Raw genomic sequence first — 23,302 nt, forward strand, 5'->3', positions numbered from 1 at the left:
AAAACGAAGACAGACTCGAGTCCATACCACAAAAAGGGCAGCCGAAAAAATTAACTGAACGTGAAGAACGCTCCATCCTGAAGAAAATAAAAGAAAATCCTCGACTAAGTGCAACGAAACTTGCAGCATGTGTTCGTGAGGAGTTTGGCAAGTAGGTAGGTGCCGAAACAATTCGAAGAGTTTTGAGGAAAGACGGGTTTAAAGGGAGAATATGTAGGAGGAAACCTTACATAAATGAAATGAATAAAAGGAGGCGGCTTCAGTTCGCAAGGGAACATGTCCATAACGAGGAGAACTGGTGGGACGATGTGATATTCGCTGATTAAAAAATTTAACGACTTCGGATCGGATGGACAACAGTACGTGTGGCGTAAGAAAATTGAAGAACTCGAAAAAAAGAACCTATTGCCAACAGTGAAACTTGATGGGAGCAACGTCATGGTATGGGGTTGTATGGCTGCAGGTGGGGTTGGTGAACTTGTTTCTATAGGAAAAAGGATGGATCAGCATGTGTATTTGGACATTATGAGAAATAATTTAAAACGAAGTGCAGAGAGTCTAAGAATTAAAAATAGTTTCAAGTACTATCAGGACAATGATCTTGAACGCACAGCTGAAAAAGTGCGTTTATGGCTTCTATACAACTGTCCGAACCCCAGCACAATCACCGGATTTAAATCCGATTGAGAATTTGTGGGAGGAACTTAATCGCAAGATCAGACTAACTCCTATCACTTCCAAGACAGAACTGAAACGGAGATTAAAGGAAGAATGGAGGAAAATTAGTCCCCAATTTACTACGAAGTTATCCAGGAGCATGCCAAGGCGTTTGAGGGCTGTTTTGAGGCAAAAGGGATGTTCAACAAAATATTGTTTTGAACAAACCGAATATTAATGAGGCAATATTTTCTATTAGAAATAATGTAATAATGTTTATAATATTTATTTATATAACAGAGGAGATTTTTTCATTTAGTTGTAAATCTATGTAATTTAACAGAGAGTGTACTTTTGCTTTTATTATAGTGCAAATTTTTATTTTCATTAAATTTTTTGAAAATAATTAGTGTATTTATTTTAATCTTACATGTCAGTCAAACCGAATATTAATGGGAGCCACTGTATGTTAATGTCGTCCATCATCTGATATCGTCTGCACCGAACTCTTCTCTCGTTCACCATTCCTTCCAGTGCATCCTTCAGTAGGCAGTTTCTTCTCAGCCAGTGATCCAACCAATTTCTTTTTCTCTTCCTTATCACTTTCAGCATCATTCTTTCTTCACCCACTTTTTCCAACACAGCTTCATTTCTTATTATGTCTGTCCTCTTCACACGTTCCATTCTTCTCCACATTTAAAATGCTTCTATTCAAAACACCCCACCCAGTCCTTAGAAACACGCGAAGCAAAACGCTACAAACTTATGCACCAACCCAATAAGTATGCACGCGCCGGCCACGTGTGGAACGTTCTAGTTTCGATTTAAAATTGCAATGGAGTGGTTGGTGCAGCTTATAACATTAAATTTAATGACATTTTTTAAGGACTCTTAGTAATTCGGCGCCCCTCAGTGCAAAAATGGCCGGATTGACAAGAGTCTACTGTATACAGGGTGATTCATAAATACCTGTACAAACTTTGTGGGTGTAACGTAGAGGTAAAAATAAAACTTTTCTCGCAAATCCTTACTTTCAGAGTTATGATTCAAAATGTCCTACCTTCATAGGTATCAAAAATATGGACCAGTAAAGCCTTTGGATATTCTCTTACATAGCGACTGCGGTAGATATTTGTTATTCGTACACACTACTACAGTTTATTCCAACCTGATAGGACTTTGTTTACTGTATGTAGGTATGAACTGATCTTGAAATTTTACAGACCCCATTCAACTCATTCCGAACAGTTTCATAGCCATTTTGATTTCACTGCTGTAGTTCTGCTACGTTCAGAATTTGATTGGCATAAACGAGCGTCTTCAGACGACCCCAAAAGTAGAAGTCCGGTGATCTGGCTGGCCAAGCGACTTATGTTGCACTATCTATCGTACTGTACACAACTGAAGCCTACTGAACTAAAGCCAAAATTAATGGTTACTTATGATACGTGGTACTGTAAGAACTGCAACAGCGCCTTACAATTAAACACACCTACGTACAGTAAACAAAGTCCTAGCAAGTCGGAATCAACTATAGTGGGGTGTACGAATAACAAACATCTACCGCAGTCGCTAAGTAGCCGAACGTGACACATCCGAAGCTTCACTGACCCATGTTTTTATGCCTAGCAAGATAGGACGTTATGTATCATATCTCTGAATGTAAGGATTTTCGGGAAAAGTTGTATAGAACATTTTAGTCTCAATTATACCTCTACAGTACACCCACAAACTTTGTACAGGTACTTATGGATCACCCTGTATACACTTGGCTGAAGTATAACTGACCGGCCTCTTGGGCAATGAATTTTGTCCAAGTTCTTTTCTGGCCAGTGCTTGGTTTAAAAGAGGAAACTTTTCCGTGCAGTTTCCATGCACACAATAATAATAGTATGGTACCGGTAATAATGTAATAATAGCTAATTTATTTAAATAGAAATATACGCATTAAAATACAGTGGATCCCTAAAGAGCATTGCTCATGTTCGGGAATCATTTTATCAGACGCAAACATTTACGAATGGTAAAAAAAAAAGTATTTTAAAACCAGAATGTAGAACCATTTAGTAATTAATTATAATAAAAATAAACAAAATGCAGTAAAAACAAAATATTGAACCAATTAGTATTTATTAATTATAATTAGTGAAAAACAAACAAAATATTGAACCATTTAATAATTTTATTATACAAGGCAATCTTGATGGCAACCTCCCCATCGTGCATTTGGTAGTGTAATGGTTATTATGCTAGACGTCCACGCAAGAAAGTTGGTGTAATCCATTTTATGTCATGGAGTGCAGTTTCATAGAAAGGACTTTGCCGACAGACCTTCTACTGCCCCCTACCAATTGGTTGTCATAAATAAATGTCTTTCTTACTGTGACGAAAATCTTGTCTTCGCCTGTTAGTAACCAATCACAACCCTCGTTTAGAAGAATTGACAGGCTCCCTTCATATCCACGTGGAGGCAGAGTTGCCACATCTTTTTCGAATTCCAATAATCCCGTCAGTTAGCACGAAAGTATCATTGAGAGTGTATTCTGTAGTATTCATTGAGCAGTCAACTCTTGATATTACTTTCTCTTCTTCAAAACACGTGGCGTCCAGACGGCCACGAATCCTCTCATTTCGAGGGTCGCCAGGATTGTGGCAGCTGTGCAAAGTTGGGACGAGGGGACAGGATGAACTGGTCAGAAGTGTTTGTGTAGGAAGTCGTAAATCTGTAAGTGGGTATATTATAGATATATTAATTTGTCCTATAGAATTTATCTGTATTATTGACACTTAATATTTTAGGAGAAAAATTCGCTCCAGCGTCGGGGAAAACATCGAAGGAGGAAAGTTCGATCCGGTGCTGTGGATTGAATTCGGCGTAGCTCGGTGGTTAGAGCGCTTGGTACGTAGAACCAGGGACCCGGGTTCGATCTCCGGCGCCAGAGCGAATTTTTGTCCTAAAATATTAACTGTAAATGGGTGTTCAAAGGAACCACCGAACTGCACTCCATGATATAAAATGGACTATATCCGCGTTCGATACCCCGCCGTTGTTACAGTTTTTATTATTAAGTTTATCTAACTGATTCTTAATGCAATATTTTTAGTTAAATTTGCTAAAGTTGGTTGATTTTTTTTAATAAATTATGATAAATGATGAATACTTATATTATAAAGTCAGTTGATCACATATCGGGTAGAATGTGTACGAATTCGCCGCCTCCCCAATTTAAATAAGTCGGTATCTACCAAAAAATCATAATGCACATTTTCATATATGGGTATGTCGGGATAACCGGTGATTGAATATAACTCCGCCATCACTTTGTCACATTTTGGCTTGCAATCATTGTGACACAAGATGATTTATGGGGGGGGGGAAGCAACAAGGGACAAATTGGCAGCTGGCATTATGAATAGTGCTGTCTTCATAAAATAACAAGACGACCTCAGAAGAGGAACACTTACTGCTGCCAACATCGGGGAAAATTGAATTGAACTGTTGAAATGTATTGGTACCATGTAAATAAGCAATAAATGTCTTCATTTGTCTTTCCTTCTTGCCACTTGTAACGCATGGTATGCGTAACATTCAAACAACTGTGTCCACACTTACTGAAAATTGGAGTATGTTTATATGAACTTTTTTTTATTCATCGTCTAAGGTTATCAGATTTTTTCACAATTTCCGGTGACAGATATCGATATATGAAAAAACTACCTTTAGCGTTTCTGTTAGATTGCCATTCGCTTATTGTTTTTACGCACCTTAAAGAATTAAAATACTCATTCTATTTACACATTACAAATATTCATTCTATTTAATTACTACTTGAACTCTTGGTATTTTCAAATCAGATCTTCTCTGGATCCCATTTTCTAACGTCATTCTGGATTTGTTTTTATCTCTACGACATTTTCGTAAAAGAAAAAAATTCTTCACTGAACATTACTTCCAGGAAGATGCGAAGATATTTCGATTAACTTCTGGAATTATACATAGAAATTCATTTTCTCTGAAAAAAAAATGAAAAAAAAAAATTCACTCCATTTTGAGCAAAGACCATCTACATTGGAAGAAAAATAATGGAGTGTTTCTTCAAATTTTTATCTTTCTGGAGAACGTCTCAGCAATATACATTCCACAGATATCTTATCTTGTGAATGAATACCAAAGGCACAGTGATATTCAACAGCATATTCATAAAATTATAATACGAGGGTGGATCGGAAAGTAACGCACAATAATTTTTTTCTGCGTTGGTATTGCGGTTGGGATGTTGACATTTCACCGAGATATAGTTTGAAGTTTTCACTACAGACACAATTTGTTTTGCATGTGCAGCTCTAGCGAGAGAAGCGTGAACTACGCAACAAAGATGGCGCGCATGTTACTCTCGTCAACTTGTAAAGAGCAGGAAAGTGTGCGATTTTTGCGGGCTAAAGGACATAAACCCGAGTGAAATTCACAAGGATATGTGTGGTGTGTACGGGGAAGACTGTCTGGACCGTAGCAACATCTCCAGGTGGTGCACATTTTTCTCAGACAGCCGTGTGATTCGCCACGTTCCGGGCGGCCGGTAACAGCTGCAACCCAGCGAAATATCACAGGCATTGAGGCGGCAATTTTGAACGACCGGCGGATCCAACTGTGAACCTTATCTCAGCAATTCAACATGTCACACGGTGCGGTGTACGATATCGTGCATGACACATTGAAATTTCATAAAGTTAGTGCCCGCTGGGTTACTAAGAACCTGATAGATGACCACAAGTGCCAACGAATGATGACATGCTTGAACCACTTAAGGCGTTACGCTGCAGAAGGGCTTGACTTTCTGGAAGAAATTGTCACTGGTGATGAGTCCTGGACGTACCACTACACGCTCGAAACAAAGCAGGCCTCTATGGAGTGGAAACATGCTTCTTCCCCAGTAAAGTAAAAATTCAAAGTGACGCAATCTCATAAGAAAGTGCTTGTGAATATGCATGGTGTTCTGTTGGTGGACTTTGCTAAACACGGGATACTGTGAATGCTGCAGCCTACATTCAAACGTTGGTAAAGTTGCGTCGTGCCCTTCGTGACAAACGCCGTAATATTAATGCTGACGATGTCAAACTTCATAACAATGCTCGCCCCCATGTTGCGGCTTCTGTTCGTGAGAAAATCAACACATTTGGTTGGGAGGTGGTCCAGCATCCACCATACAGTCCAGACCTTGCACCGTCGAACTTTCATCTGTTTGGTCTCATGAAAAAGTTCCTGGCCGGCCATCGTTTTGTGACCGATGCAGAAGTTCAACTGTGCGCAGATGGCTATACTCCCAACTGTTTTTTAATTATTGTGCGTTGCTTTCCGATCCATCCTCGTAATTAACACTTAAAATTCGCCGTCTCGCCATCACCAATTTCATCGACGCTAAATAACCCAGCACTTGATACAGCGTCATTAAATAACCAAGTAGAAAAGAATACATTTCTTATGTCTTACCATTTAGGACTTTCAGGTACTTTTTTTCAGTTTATTGCGGTCAACATTGTTTCCTCTCAATTTTAATAACTACTTTGTAATTTTAAAATTCATAATTTGCTTTAAATTTGTTTGCAATATAATTTTCAACGAAAGACATGGACACGGGAATGCATCAAGAACTCTTCTCCAAAACGGATCGAACACATGGGTTATTTCCCTTTCCTTACCCTCTTTCATGATGGAGCCGATGTTGTTCTGGCACAAAAGTCTAACAAATTCTTGTGTCACGATGAACAGCGTGTATGTATTAAATGTTAATTACTTGATGTCATATGAAGCTAGCGACCCTACTCTTCCGGTTTCCACCATGCAGTCCAGACCTTGCATTGTCGGACTTTAATCTGTTTGGTCCCGTGAAAAAATTTCTGGCCGGCCATCGCTTTGCGACCGATGCAGATGTTCAACTGTCCGCAGATGACTATACTCCCAACTGTTTTTTATTTATTGTGCGTTACTTTCCGATCCATCTTCGTAATTAACACTTAAAATCCGCGGATATCTGGAGACATTTTGTTCAGTGACAAGAAACAAAATTCGGTAACTGTCCCGGGGAAACGAGGACGTCTGGTAACCATATCATAGTTCATACTACCACCACCCAAAACATTTATTATTCCATCCGAATCACCTTGCATGTTCTGTAGTTGTATAAATTCAATCGTTTAGAATTGTTGTGTATTTTTTTTAAGATCCTGCATATATTTTTGGATATGGGAGTGCTATATTGCATACCTCAAACACGTCTTCAATTTACCAATTAGTATTATATCTGAGCTTTATTTAATAATGTGGTTGAAGTATACTTAATTCCATCATCTTACTTGTGCGGTGCCGAATTTTTGATACAATCAGTAATGAAAAATGAAGAATTTACGTGTCTGATCTGGGATTATGAGTAAATTAGGGGATATACACGGGCGTCCACGCCTGTGGAATAACGGTTAGCACGTCTAGCCGCGAAACCAGGTGGCCCGGGTTCGATTCCCGGTCGGGACAAGTTACCTGGTTGAGGTTTTTTCCGGGGTTTTCCCTCAACCCAATATGAGCAAATGCTGGGTAACTTTCGGTGTTGGACCCCGGACTCATTTCACCGGCATTATCACCTTCATCTCATTTAGACGCTAAATAACCAAAGCTGTTGATAAAGCGTCGTAAAATAACCTACTTAAAAAAAAAAAAAAAGATATACACGGCAGAACAAAAGGAGAAGTGGGATGTAAGAAACGAATAAAATGTTCTGTCAGTATTAACACTAATAAAAACAAAGCCGAGATAAATGTCAAGGGCATGTGGGAAGTAGGCCTGTCGGAAGCAATTTTGGCGGATCGAGTCGATAAGAGAGTACTACTGACTCCGACTCTGACCTCGATGTGAATCTTAAAGTACTATTTTAACTCTTTCGCTACCGTGTCAGCCGCCCGAGGTCTCACGGAAAGTGAGATTAAATGGCGCGTTGAGCCACATGGCGTGGAATTAATGGCGGCTAAATGGCGCGTATTAATTTCAAGATTTTTAGTTTAAACTTAAACGGCAGAATCTTGTTTTTCTGTGGCTATAAACTTAACAAACTTTATAGTACACATTCCGTTAGAGCGTCTTAGATATACAGTATTATGGACTGAGATCATGTTGCACATTGTTTTAGTACTAATAAATCGATAATAGTTCAAGTAATAGTCACTTTATGTGTCCACACATACACGTTCAAATTTTTTTCAAAGTTCAGTACTTTAGAAGAAAACTTGTCAGACATCTATACTAATAATAAATCTGTAGCCAAAATGTTTCTGGTAATTTTCGATTTTCCAAAAATAATTGGTGTTAACACGTTTAATTAACCATCCTGAAACCGAAAATTGCTTTTTTGAAATTTTTGTTTGTATGTCTGTCTGTCTGTCTGTCTGGATGTTTGTTACCTTTTCACGCGATAATGGCTGAACCGATTTATATGAAAATTTGAATATAAATTAAGTTCGTTGTAACTTAGATTTTAGGCTATATGACATTCAAAATACTTTATTTAAAAGGGAGATTATAAGGAGGCTTGAATTAAATAAATCGAAATATCTCCTTTATTATTAATAAATTTTCATGAAAAAATGTTACATAACAAAAGTTTCTTTAAAAATAATTTCCGATAAGTTTTATTCTATACAACATTTTGATAGGACTGATATTTAATGAGATAAATGAGTTTTAAAATTACAATAACAACGCCATCTAAGGCGCTGTACTGAAATAAAAACAAATGACTTCGTCTATAAGGGGCCTTGGACAACAACATCGAAAGCTATTAAACATAGCCTACAGAGAATGTTTCTGTGTTTGTATGAAGTAATATCGGAAGCTAATTAATTGTTTAATTATTAGTTCACCATTGGAAGCTGTAGTTTCTCTAGATGGACATAATTCTACAATGTCATTACAGAAACTTCTGAAACATATAGCAAGTAATATAAAATATACACATTAAAACTAAATGATATGTCAATCTTCATTAAACTATGGCTGCATGTAATAACAATTAAGAAACATGTTAAAGTAATTGTCATTCCACCAAATGATTGCTCTCTGGACCAAAGTGACCGCATTTTAATTATTTAAGTACAATTTAAATTAAGTAACATATTAAACGATTTATCCTTCTACCAAACACGAATGTTCCCTGGACCAAACATCCTATTTTAATTATGTAATTATTTTATATTTATTTTTAACAGGTGCAGCGGAGCGCACGGGTACGGCTAGTTGATAAATATAGAAACAGATGTGTCAAAGACTTTCGTATTGCTAAAATTTGACAAGAGTTTAAAATCTGTCTTTAAGCTCATTATAACCTATATTTGGAGAATAAATACGCTATGCGGACCTCTGGAAAAAGAAACTAAGGAAGAGACTAGTGAAGTGCTTTGTGTGGAGTGTAGCATCGTATAGGGAAAGAAACATAGACATTACGACGAAGTGAAGAGAAGCGAATAGAAGCACTTGAAATGTGGATGTGGAGAAGAATTGAGCGTGTGAAATGGACAGACAGAATAAGAAACGAAGCTGTGTTGGAAGGAAGGAAGGAAGGAAGGAAGGAAGAATAACGCTGAAAGTGATCAGAAAGAGAAAAAGGAATTGGCTCGGTCATTGGTTGAGAAGAAACTGCCTACTGAAGGTGCACTAGAATGAATGGTGAACGGTAGAAGAGTTTAGGACAGAAGAAGATATCAAATAATAGATGGCATTAAGGTAAATGAATCATATGCGAAGACTAAGAGGAAGGCAGAAAGTAGGAAAGATTGGAGAATACTGGGTTTGTAGTAAAAGACCTGCCCTTGGGCAAATCACTGTAAATGAAGTAAACAATATCTGTATTACTTAGCTCCACGGTACCCTAAAACAAAGAATATTACGATTGCATATTGTTTTAAAACAAAATGTTTACGATTAGTATTCGCCTAGCCTAACTTAATTTTAATTGAAGGATGGATAGAACAGAAAAATTCTCTCCGGCACCGGGATTCGAACCCAGGTTTTCAGCTCTACGTGCTGACGTTTTATCCAGTAAGCCACATCGAATTCCAGTGCCGAAGCCAGATCGAATCCCCTCAGTTTAATTTTTCTGTTCTATCCATCCTTCATCATATAACGCAGAATTCCTGCACGGAAATATATATACTTCGGTACATCATAATAATATGGTATGCGTAAGTAATTAGTGAATCAAGACTGCACTCATCCCGTCGGATCCCGGCCACTTAGTCACTCGTAATGAGTGCACCTCTGTACATAGTGCGTTGGACATTGTGGCACAGTACTTGAAGGTAGGCCACCAAAGGAAAAACTGAGAGGTAGAACTTAAACTTGATCAATTAGAACACGTTCTTATTGTTTACTTTAAAGACGACTTTTAAAGTATTATTCGTGACATGATAATAAAACTTGTCAAGTTTGGGCAAGTGTTGAAAAGTCTTGTGAAGAACATTTGATCGTGTACAAGCAGCATTACAGAAACCGGAAGAGTAGGGTCGCGAACTTCGTACGACAGCAAGTAATTAACATTTAACACATACACGCTGTTCAACGTGGCACAAGAATTTGTTAGACTTTTGTGCCGTATCATAGTTTAAAAAAAGAACAACATCGGCTCCATCATGAGAGAGTTTAAGGAAAGGGAAATAACCTATATGTTCAATCAGTTTTGGAGAATAGTTCTTCATGCATTCCCGTTTCCATATCTTTCGCTGGAAATTATAATGCAAAAAATAAATAAATAAAAGCAAATTATTAATTTTAAAATGACAAAATAGTTATTAAAATTAAGAGAAAACATAATTTTGACCCCAATAAACTGAAAAAAAAATACCTGAAAGTCCTAAATGGTAAGATATAAGAAATGTATTATTTTCTACTTGGTTAATTAATGACGCTGTAATGGATTATTTAGAGTTGGTGGAATTGGTGATGGCGAGATATTTGGTGAGACGAGGTCAAGGATTCGTCATAGATTACCTGATATTCGCCTTATGTTTGGAGGAAACCTCGGGAAAAATCCAACCAGGTAATCGCTCCGAGCGGGAATCAAACCTACGCCCGAGCGCAACTCCGTATCAGTTGGCAAATGCGTTACCATCTGAGCTACGCCGGTGGCTACTGACCGGTGTTATTGCTATATATGGGCTCGTATATTCGCCTAAGAATATTTACGAATGATTCGATGAGTGCATTCGGCGATGTGTGGACGTAGCTTCGAATATCAAAGAGTTGCCGACGTTAATCTTTTGAGTGAGACGATATTTAATTATATTCCATTTATCTTGCCTTCAAGTTAGTATCTATAATGATGTTGGTATAATTCTATTCACTTGCAGTTGCCTGAAACTGTCACATGTAGGTCGGAGATGGCGATTTTTCGGAGCTGTGTTTTTCGAACTATAGTCACAGTCGGAACCAGCGACAAACCTATCGCAGCAACAAAATCACAGGCCTTCAAATTACACCTCACCACTAATTGTTGTTTAGTTAATTGTCCGAAGACGGGTCTGAACCTCATAAGTGATACCGGTACCAATAACTTCCTGAATCCTGAGAGTAAAGTATACTATACCATACTTCACACATGATTATGATATAAGATGTATGTGCAGCAGAGTGCTGCAGAACAGAGCTTACAACCGGTTTATATTCGACCGGTTGCAGATCAACCGGCGAGGTTGGACATTCGTTCGGATATCCGGCCTTGAAGCGGTTGCGCCTGGCTAGACAGAACCACAGATATAGAGGACAGAATACCAAGCGCATTTCACCATACAGGAACTCTGATGACATTTTGTAACTACACAAATAGAGTAATTGAAGGAAATTTACTTCTCCTAATTAAAAAAGGGGTTAGCTTGAAATTCTTAGGAACATATTTGGGGCTAAGAGGGATGAAGTTACAGGAGAATGGAGATAGTTACACAACGCAGATAGTAGATAAGAAATGATGGGGAGAGACAGGCTCCCACAGGCTCCCCATTAGACAACACATGATGGGGAGAGACAGGCTCCCCATGTGACGTCACAGGTGGGCGTGGCCAAAGTATTACGTCATAGTGGGCGTGGCCAAAGTATGGCGTCATGGGCGTGGCTAAAGTATGACGTCACGGAGGGGGGGCTTAAATTATGACGTAGGAAAGGGGCGTAACTTAAATTACGTCATAAGAGTTCAAGGTTAAAGTGTGACGTCATGCAGGTATGTAATGGCATGACATGTTCATACATGTTTATCTCCTCAATGTGGGGGGCTTAAATTATGACGTAGGAAAGGGGCGTAACGTCATAAATGACAATCTAAGAGTTCAAGGTTAAAGTGTGACGTCATGCGGGTATGTAATGGCATGACAAGTTCATACATGTTTATCTCCTCAATGTGGGGGGCTTAAATTATGACGTAGGAAAGGGGCATAACTTAAATTACGTCATAAGAGTTCAAGGTTAAAGTGTGACATCATGCGGGTATGTAATGGCATGACAAGTTCATACATGTTTATCTCCTCAATGTGGGGGGGCTTAAATTATGACGTAGGAAAGGGGCGTAACTTAAATTACGTCATAAGCGTTCAAGGTTAAAGTGTGACGTCATGCACACGTGCAGGTATGTAATTGAAGTTGTATGACAAGTTCATACATGTTTATCTCATCAATGTTGCTATGTGTGCAAATATAATGCTGAGTCATATCCGGCAATTGTTCTCAGGTGAAAGACACAAGTTCATACATGTTTGAAAACTGCTATGTGTGCAAATATTATGCAAGATCACATCCGGCGAGTGTCCAAGAATTAATCTATCACACTTAAACACATACATTCTTTTTCTTAAGATTCTAATGTAATGGTAATTTAATTGATTGGGGAATGGGTGTTGGAATGTGGGACATAAATGGATAAAAAATTAATCTAGCACACTTGTAAATTAAACAGGATGTGGCTGAAGTGACGTTATAAATTTGTAATTGAAGTTGGAAATGGGGGTGGGGGGGGTAAAAATGTACTTTAAGCCAATTGTTGAGTAATTGATAAAAAATATTAAGATTCTAATGTACTGGTAATTGAATTGATAAATAGTAATGGGAAATGGAAATTGGAATGTGGGAATTATTGATGGCGTAAATGGTTGTACTTTAAGCCAATTTATAAAAAAATTAATCTAGCACACTTGTAAATTAAACACATACATTCTTCTCATATTATTATTATTATTCCAATGTAATACATTTTGAGTGGTTTGTTTAGCGTATTTAATTTAAGCCATACATTATTACCAACATTAAATTCATCAGAATGTGACATTATTATGATTTAGAGCAGTAATTGTAGCAGATAAATCAACGTAGATGTATATGTTGTGTAATGCATAAGTGTGAAAATATTATGCAAGCTTGCTGAATCACTTCGGCGACGATGCAATTGCTGAGTAATGATAAAAGCATGTTCTTTAAGCACCTGCAACGTGTCATATTACACAAATATTGCATGATGCAAATAATATGCAAGCTGTTAATTCACATCCGGTGAAGACGCAAGTGCTGAATAATGACCACCTTATTATTATTATTATTATTATTATTATTATTATTATTATTATTATTATTATGGTTCCAATTTAATACAGTTTGAAGTAACATTTATTGGATTGATTAATAATTTAATACATTTTGAAGTAACATTTATTGGATTAATTTTAAGCCATACATTATTACCTAAGCAGTTCGTAATATAGTAATTGCTTCTTCTTCTTCTTCTTCTTCTTCTTCTCATTATTATTATTATTATTATTATTATTATTATTCGTCATAAAGAAGATTAAAGTGCGACGTTATAAATATGTAATAGAAGTTGGAGTAATTGAAGTTGGAAATGGGGGGGGGGATTTGATAAAATTCTAATGTAATAGTAATTTAACTGATAAATAGTAATGGGTGAGGGAAATTCGCAAGTGTTAATTGAAATTGGAATGGGGGAATTATGTATGGCGTAAATGGCTGTACTTTAAGCCAATTTATAAAATGTTAATTGAAATTGGAATGGGGGAATAATTTATGGCGTAAATGGTTGTACTTTAAGCCAATTTATAAAAAAATTAATCTAGCACACTTGTAAATTAAACGCATACATTCTTCTCATTTTATTATTATTCCAATGTAATGCATTTTGAAGTAAAATTGTGTGGTTTAGCGTATTTAATTTAAGCCATACATTATTGCCAACATTAAATTCATCAGAATGTGACATTATTATTTCGTAATACAGTAATTGTAGCAGATAAATCAATGTAGATGTATATGTTGTGTAATGTTATTACATATGCATAAGTGTGCAAATATTATGCAAGCTTGCTGAATCACTTCCGGCGACGATGCAATTGCTGAGTAATGATAAAAATATGTTTTTGAAACACCTGGAACGTGTTATATTACACAAATATTGCATGATGCAAATAATATGCAAGCTGTTAATTGACATCCGGCGATTGTTCTCACAACGTTTTATGTTACACAAATATTGTATTGATTACAAGTAAATAATAGCTATCTGCTATGTGTGCAAATATTATGCAAGGTTGCTAATTTTATATCCGACGATGAAATTGCTGAGTAATGATAAAAGACATGTTTTTGATTATGTAGCATAATAACCACCTATATTAAGGCTATGAAATTGATATGTAGTAGTAAATCAATATGGATTTCTGCTCGATGCTTACACGTTTGGGGACCGGAGAATACGTGAACAAGATTTACAATATTGGAGAGTTAACACCTGGAAAACCATATTTAATAAAAAGCATGGAGAAGAAAAGAACTCGATACGGGGCAACAATCCTCGCAATTCTAGAGGAATTTTCAGTTTTTCTTCCACAACGATTTAGCAGTATGTCGGACACATTGTTGAATAAGGTGAATGATGAGTCAGACATTGTTCTACTATACAAAGGACAGGTGGAGATAGGTAATGGAAAGAAAATGCACAAGTTGGAGTTTCAGAAAAAGAAAGGTGAGTAACAATTGCTTAATTATATCAGTATAAGTGTGAATGTGTGAGGAGTTATATGTAATTGTATCATATAGAGCTACAAACATATCGGTTGGAGGTAATATGGCTGGATGATGAGGTGAATTATTTAGAAGTGTAATGAAAGAAGTATTGCAGTTTGGGATAATTGACATTGAACAAGTTTAGACAGCGGTGGGAGGGGGGGCAAGATGATGAATAATACGCTCGAATTTATACAACTATTACACTATCACATATTTTATAAAAGATCTTTGTCAAAAAAACTTTACATTAGAATTTTATCAAATCCCCCCCCCCCATTTCCAACTTCAATTACTCCAACTTCTATTACATATTTATAACGTCGCACTTTAATCTACTTTATGACGAATAATAATAATAATAATAATAATGAGAAGAAGAAGAAGAAGAAGAAGAAGAAGAAGAAGCAATTACTATATTACGAACTGCTTAGGTAATGTATGGCTTAAAATTAATCCAATAAATGTTACTTCAAAATGTATTAAATTGGAACCATAATAATAATAATAATAATAAGGTGGTCATTATTCAGCACTTGCGTCTTCACCGGATGTGAATTAACAGCTTGCATATTATTTGCATCATGCAATATTTGTGTAATATGACACGTTGCAGGTGCTTAAAGAACATGCTTTTATCATTACTCAGCAATTGCATCGTCGCCGGAAGTGATTCAGCAAGCTTGCATGATATTTGCACACTTATGCATTACACAACATATACATCTACGTTGATTTATCTGCTACAATTACTGCTCTAAATCATAATAATGTCACATTTTGGTGAATTTAATGTTGGTAATAATGTATGGCTTAAATTAAATACGCTAAACAAACCACTCAAAATGTATTACATTGGAATAATAATAATAATATGAGAAGAATGTATGTGTTTAATTTACAAGTGTGCTAGATTAATTTTTTTATAAATTGGCTTAAAGTACAACCATTTACGCCATCAATAATTCCCACATTCCAATTTCCATTTCCCATTACTATTTATCAATTCAATTACCAGTACATTAGAATCTTAATATTTTTTATCAATTACTCAACAATTGGCTTAAAGTACATTTTTACCCCCCCCACCCCCATTTCCAACTTCAATTACAAATTTATAACGTCACTTCAGCCACATCCTGTTTAATTTACAAGTGTGCTAGATTAATTTTTTATCCATTTATGTCCCACATTCCAACACCCATTCCCCAATCAATTAAATTACCATTACATTAGAATCTTAAGAAAAAGAATGTATGTGTTTCAGTGTGATAGATTAATTCTTGGACACTCGCCGGATGTGATCTTGCATAATATTTGCACACATAGCAGTTTTCAAACATGTATGAACTTGTGTCTTTCACCTGAGAACAATTGCCGGATATGACTCAGCATTATATTTGCACACATAGCAACATTGATGAGATAAACATGTATGAACTTGTCATACCACAACTTCAATTACATACCTGCACGTGTGCATGACGTCACACTTTAACCTTGAACGCTTATGACGTAATTTAAGTTACGCCCCTTTCCTACGTCATAATTTAAGCCCCCCACATTGAGGAGATAAACATGTATGAACTTGTCATGCCATTACATACCCGCATGATGTCACACTTTAACCTTGAACTCTTATGACGTAATTTAAGTTATGCCCCTTTCCTACGTCATAATTTAAGCCCCCCACATTGAGGAGATAAACATGTATGAACTTGTCATGCCATTACATACCCGCATGACGTCACACTTTAACCTTGAACTCTTAGATTGTCATTTATGACGTTACGCCCCTTTCCTACGTCATAATTTAAGCCCCCCACATTGAGGAGATAAACATGTATGAACATGTCATGCCATTACATACCTGCATGACGTCACACTTTAACCTTAAACTCTTATGACGTAATTTAAGTTACGCCCCTTTCCTACGTCATAATTTAAGCCCACCCCCGCCCCCTCCGTGACGTCATACTTTAGCCACGCCCATGACGCCATACTTTGGCCACGCCCACCTGTGACGTCACATGGGGAGCCTGTGGGAGCCTGTCTCTCCCCATCGTGTGTTGTCTAATGGGGAGCCTGTGGGGAGCCTGTCTCTCCCCATCATTTCTTATCTACTGCAGATGCACGCATTGCATTCTTCATCTGACATAATTAGGAACATTAAATCCAGACGTTTGAGATGGGCAGGGCATGTAGCACGTATGTGCGAATCCAGAAATGCATATAGAGTGTTAGTTGGGAGGCCGGAGGGAAAAAAACCCTTGAGAAGGCCGAAACGTATATGGGAGGATAATAATAAAATGGATACGAGGGAAGTGGGATATGATGAAAGAGACTGGATTAATCTTGTTCAGGATAGGGACCGATGACAGGCTTATGTGAGAGCAGCAATGAACCCGCGAGTTCCTTAAAAGCCATAAGTAAGTAAGTTAACTTGAAATAGGGTTATAATTGATTGGGCAGTTTGGTACATTTATCTTCATAACTAATATATAAATAAACTAATGGACACCGATAACAACAAAGGAAATAAGCGTAATGCATAGATGAAATCTGACGTGTAAACAAATACAAGAATAAAATAAATTACAATTACTTACAAAAGACAAGAGCAAATATGTACACACTATTGTAACGTTCATACTTTAAACTCAAAATACACAGGCTACCTCTGAAAGAGTAGTTGTTAATATAGCCTGTCTTTTAATTATTCTAAGCCGATGTATTATTATTTCTCTAATAAATCGTTTTTAGGAAGATAAGTTATTAACAAAAATAAAAGCACTCTCAATTCTAATGACTGTAGCTTCATGATGCGTGTTTCAGTCAATGAGAAGAAAGGAGGAAATATCATTTGAAAGGTACACGATGATAATCGCGTTCTTGCAGCGATTGTTGGGACTCCCGAATGGCTCAATATTATCTGTCGTTCATGATCCAGAGCCGTCCACCCGAGTGAGACTTGAACATTCGTTAAACCGAACATTGGACTACTCCGCGAGACGGAAGTGCTTCGCATACTGTCTATAGCGCCAGGCGTTCAGTAGCAATCTGTCTGTTCCATCTTTCGTAACCGGTTAAGCAGGACTCTAATGTGCAGATAATCGAAGTATAATATAATTTGTACGTGCATTTGTGCTCTAACTGTAACCTGCAGAATTTTTTCAACATATTTCCTCATGTCACTGTGTTTTTTTTTTAATGTAGAATTATATCGAACTTTAAAATAAAACAAGAAATGTCTCAGGAGTCAGGAGGATAAGTAATCACTCATGAGCTAACTAGGCCAGGAGATAATGGGGTAGGGTGGCCAGTTCCTTTGCCCCTCCATTGCATACATGGCTGATTAGCTACATGTTACACTAATCAGACTTCAGATGTATACAAACAATTGTTCTTCCTCTGACACATATAGTCAAGTGAGATGTACTGCCTGATAATAGATGTAACCGTAGATATCAGCCAGAATCTCAAAGTTCTTTAAGTGACAGTCACTGATATATCTGTTTCCTATTCCGAATTTATTTGACGTGTAATACCCGAGGTGTGAAACTATTTATGAAGTTTTGAAAGGGGCTGTTTAAATGCAATGCACTTTTATTTATGAACATCGAAGAACACTCATTTATTTGTATTTTGTTTTCCGTGCAACTTCCTGATTTTGTGGACGTCATTTTTGTTTAATATGTCCTGGTAGCTCATTAATCTAAAGTTCAGTTTTGTTAATAGCACTTTTCCACAAATATTTTTTCAACTGTAGGTATATAAAACATCAGCGTCTTTGTAATGTATGCATTGCGCTTTCTTAGCCATTCTCTATCTGTAACGTATGAAATACTGTATATTAAATGGTTTGTAATTACTGAAAACATCATACTATATTTAACACGTGTGCTTGAAAATGAAACAGTTACAATAATCTTCATAAAACTCATCCCGTTCGCCAAACATGCATAGTATCCAAGCGCATTGAGGTGACGTTTGCGCAACGTAAATTATCTTTCAGATGGCGCAATCACAGTCTAGTGCATACAGTCACGAAACTTGAGGTGATTTTTTGCATTTCTCATGATACAATGCTCCAGGCGGTTAGCAACTGAGAGTACTAGAACAATAGACTGTGCGAAAGTAGCGATCCTAGTGGCTAGCAACTAAAGTTCAACTGTTATTGGATGCATATTCCCTACGTATTGAGCTTCGTGACTATATACAGGGTGATTCATGAGGATTTACCGTCACTTACGGAGCTTATTTTCGAAGACATTCTGAGCAAAAAATGTCATATAAAATGTGTCCTAATCTCAATATTTTGAGAGTTACATCAATTTGAAGTTGTTTGTAAAATATCTTTGTTCTTTAGTTTTAAGGGTAAAAGAATATTACAGATAAAGAATGAATTATTCAGGAATATTATTTCTTTAATTAGCTAGTAGTAAGTGCGTAAGAATAATGTAATTTTCGGTTAAATTTTGAAAACCAAGATCTGTAAAAAAACAATTAATAACAAATGTTTTTAACTTCAGAACATTAGCCAATTAAAGAAACGATACTTCTGAATATTTCATTCTCTATTTGTAATATTCTTTTACCTTAAAACTATAGAAAAAAGTTATTTTATTTACAACTTCAATTTAGTGTAACTCTGAAAATATTGACATTAGGACACATGTTTATATGACTTTTTTGCTCAGAATATCTTCGAAAATAAGCTCCGTAAGTGACGATAAAATCCTCGTGAATCACTCTGTATAACTAGACTGTGGCGCAATTTTGTTCTGTTTGCTGTGTACACGATGCCATTTTTTTAAATAGTTTGCAAGTCGAAACTAGCGCGAGATGCGAGTGTCATATGCAATTTTTTATGTTGCACTGTTTTTATATTATGCAAGTAAACTTTTCTTGCATAACTCGACACAGCGTGTAATTTCAGTTGCACCATGGACGGGTATGTTTACTTTACTTACTTGCTTTTAAGGAACCCGGAGGTTCCTGCCCTCACATAAGCCCGCCATTGGTCCCTATCCTGTGCAAGATTAATCCAGGTCATTATAGTATTTAGGTCGCATCCCAAATCTTGAGTTTTTATTGCGTTAACTATCTTCCTTATTGTACTTTATGAGATCTGCAAACAATGAATTTTGTTTCGTTTACGAATATATCGTATGTGTGTGAAAGGGATAGAGAATATTAATGTAGATTATCGTCTGATTGAATGATTGATTAATGCGTGAGCGAGAATTGGGTAGAGAGAGCTTGTTTACTTTATCTTTATAAAATATAATTAAATGTAATTTGATGTTCTCTGTTTCAGAAAACAATGTAATCATCTGTTGCATTTGCCGGGTGCACTGCCGTTCTACGAACATAATAGAAAACCAGTTTCTGCTTGAAGCTGGTGGTGAGACAGAAAGTGTACAAAATGAACCTAAAACTAGTGAATTAAAGTGTACAAGTTGCCAAGTGGACAACGCAGTTGCCACCAGTTGGTGTGTCGAGTGTGCGGAGTACATTTGTGATGGCTGTGTTCAGGTGAGTGTTGTAATAATACAGATTTGTTCGATCCTCTTAATACTTACAAAGGCATATGTAACATGTGTGTATTATATTCAAGGCCAGTACAGTATTTAGGTCACATCCCAAATCTGAGTTTTTACTGCGTTAACCTGTCTTCCTTATTACACTTTATAAGATCTGCAAACAATGAATTTAGTTTCGCTTATGAATATACCGTATGTGTGTGAAACGGATAGAGAATATTAATGTAGATTATCGTCTGGTTGAATGATTGATTAATGTGTGAGGGAGAAGTGGGTAGAGACTGATGAATGAATAGTCGGCAGCGTCATCTGTTTTCGAAGTTACAAACATAGTGTGACATAGAGGTTTTACTTTTACGTCTTCTGGCAGGAAGATCTTGTTTATTATTATTATTATTATTATTATTATTATTATTGTTATTATTTGGATATGGATATGGTTTATTGTCTCCCAATTTCTTCGGCCCTGCTGGCCCTTCACATTCCTGTATTCGGGTCAGCATTCCCGTTCTTACGCTACTTAACAGCATTTTACATTGTGTGACTGACGCCTCCTTTACTCATTCCTTATTCATCGTCTATGTCCTCTCATGTCCCTTCATTTAATTTATTTACTTATCACTTTCTATATTACGTGTTTATTATTACCACTATAGTACTTATTATTGGAGAAAAATTCGTTTCGTCACCAGGAATCGAACCCAGGACCTCTCAGTTTTGCGCTTTGGTCTTTCCTAGAAGTAAATATGAAAACAGTTTGGCTAACCTAAGGTTCTAAATAACTTAGTGTATACTGTAAGCTATGATCAGTCAGTCATGATAAACATATAAAAACTCTTCCACGCAGCACAATAACTGACAGATTAATACTCTTCGTTTGAGATTATACGTTATCATTGCATTGCTAACAAAAAAGTATTACAAAATTTTTTTAAAGTGATTTCATTTTTCGCTGCGGCACTGTGACTGACTGACATGTGCTCTCGGTTATGCTGTTCATTCTCACCGCGTACACAGTTGATAGAGAGACCTTGTTGGATTTACACGTGAACTGTGTTAGGTGGAGCAATATACGTATGGGGAAATCCGCTGCAGAAAGACAATGTGGATAGAAAATTCGTCTGAAGAAGCAAGGGCGGTATAAATGGCAAGTGAAAGAGATAAGTTGAAAAGAGTTGAGGGAGGACAACAGGCAGTATTATTGTGAACATATATAACAGCCATGGGCATTATGGGAAATATGAACTGAGACCTGTGTCATTGTATCATAATCGCTAGAGTGATCAGTGGCGGATTGTTAGGAACGTGCCTAGATAACGTAGTACTCTCGAAGTTTTCTGTTTCACTTGGATAGATTCATTTGGCTGCTTAATCATAGACCTTTTTATTGTTTCTCCATCATAAAGCATCGTAAAATAAATTATAAAAAAATGTATGTTACTAATTAAGTTTTTTATGTTATTTTGCACTAGTTGCTGTTCCATAATACGGAATTTAAAATAAAAGTCAGACATGTCAGTCAGTCAGAGAACGAAGTCAGTCAATGACACAGCACTTTTTCGGCCAGAACTTCATTGGTTCAGAGATCGTTTTTAACTTAAACAGAAGATAAAAACTTCCTCTCCAAACAATATTTTGAAAAATTGTATTAGGAAACACATTTCAGAAAATCTGTGGAGACCCATGTTCACGACTGACATTTATGTCAGTCAGTCACACACTTTGGAAGTAAATAAATAGTATACGTTTTCTTTGAAAATCGTCTGTTTTTATGTACAGATCTTAATTGTACACTTTCCTCTATAAAATCAAGCAGAGAGACATTCTAATTTCAATATATTTAAGCAGACATTTTGCTGCAAAAATGTATTGTAAATGTTAGTTACACGTGGAATTGTTCTGTATAAAATGTGTCATATTGTCATGAGTTTTGTACCTACCGATTCCGTTCTCAGAGAAAAGAAATGTCAAGATGTGAGCAGCACCAACTAGGCCGAGAAGAATCCAATAAGGAGGAGAAGTAATAGGCATTGTTGTTTCCACTTTTTAGCTTTCATTGTCGATGAGCATAAAATATAATAGTTCATAAATCACAGGATTGTGTATATTGATTGACGTGAAAATCTGTGTACAGTTTATAACTTGCTTAATTTTTTCTATCCAATAGAAACTGAATTCGTCACTCATCTTTCCGGCGCCACAAGGCAAGTGAAAACGGCATTACCACTCACAGATCCTTAGCTCAGTTATGTTGTATATAATATTTCTGCGCTAATCAGTAATGAACACAAGATACTTGCCCACTTATTATCTATCTTTGGGTTGAGTAGCTGCTGTGCTGTGGTACACTCTGGCCCTGTACCTTCCATGTGCTTCACCAGAAATGCCAGAAGTCGATTCTTTCTTTGCGGTAGGTGTAGGCTGTGAAGCTTAGTAACAATATGATCTGTCCCTGCAGTGACTGAATGGTCAGACCTTCGCCCTGTCACGCAGATGGTTCGGGTTCGAGTCCCAATTTGGCATGGAATTTTTCATTATCCTCGGTAACACTTGTGCCAGACAAGACTGTACTGTAGTTGGGGGTCACTATTCCTATAAAATAAATCAACTAGTTTCTAAGTTCCAGAATTTCTTCGTCGTAATTTAGTGGCAAATTTTGTTAATGGTTGTCTTTCAGTAGAAAGTTTAGTGTCTGTTTAAGATAGGTTTTACCGTATGAAGTGTATTTCTTTCTAAATTTATGCAGAGTGTCCCAGAAGTTTACATTATTCGAGTAGGCAGCCCAAATCATGCCGTTAGGGTTGGGTAAACATGCTGGATAACGACTTTTAATGGTAAAAAGAAAATAAAAGGCTTAATATTGAATGTACACTACCAGTCAAAAGTTTTCGATCAGCTATGAAAACAACTATATACTTTATTTCAATGTACAGTTGTCAAAAAAAAAAAAAAAAAAAAAAGTGGCCGCACTCGTGAACCACGAATATTTTCTAAGTCCACTTCGAGT

The 23,302-nt window shown here is 36.6% G+C and overlaps 1 protein-coding gene across 2 annotated transcripts in view; it reads left to right on the plus strand.

The window, feature by feature from the left end:
- LOC138698435 (E3 ubiquitin-protein ligase TRIM33-like) overlaps window positions 1-23,302 on the plus strand; it is a 185,656-nt gene that overhangs the window by 91,522 nt on the left and 70,832 nt on the right. For both annotated transcript variants that reach the window (XM_069824342.1, XM_069824343.1), the window contains exon 2: window positions 20,070-20,287. In XM_069824342.1, the coding sequence (XP_069680443.1) occupies window positions 20,070-20,287 (218 nt within the window). The remainder of the gene's footprint in view (window positions 1-20,069; window positions 20,288-23,302) is intronic.

Source organism: Periplaneta americana, chromosome 4 (genome assembly GCF_040183065.1).
Source record: "Periplaneta americana isolate PAMFEO1 chromosome 4, P.americana_PAMFEO1_priV1, whole genome shotgun sequence".
NCBI lineage: Eukaryota > Metazoa > Arthropoda > Insecta > Blattodea > Blattidae > Periplaneta > Periplaneta americana.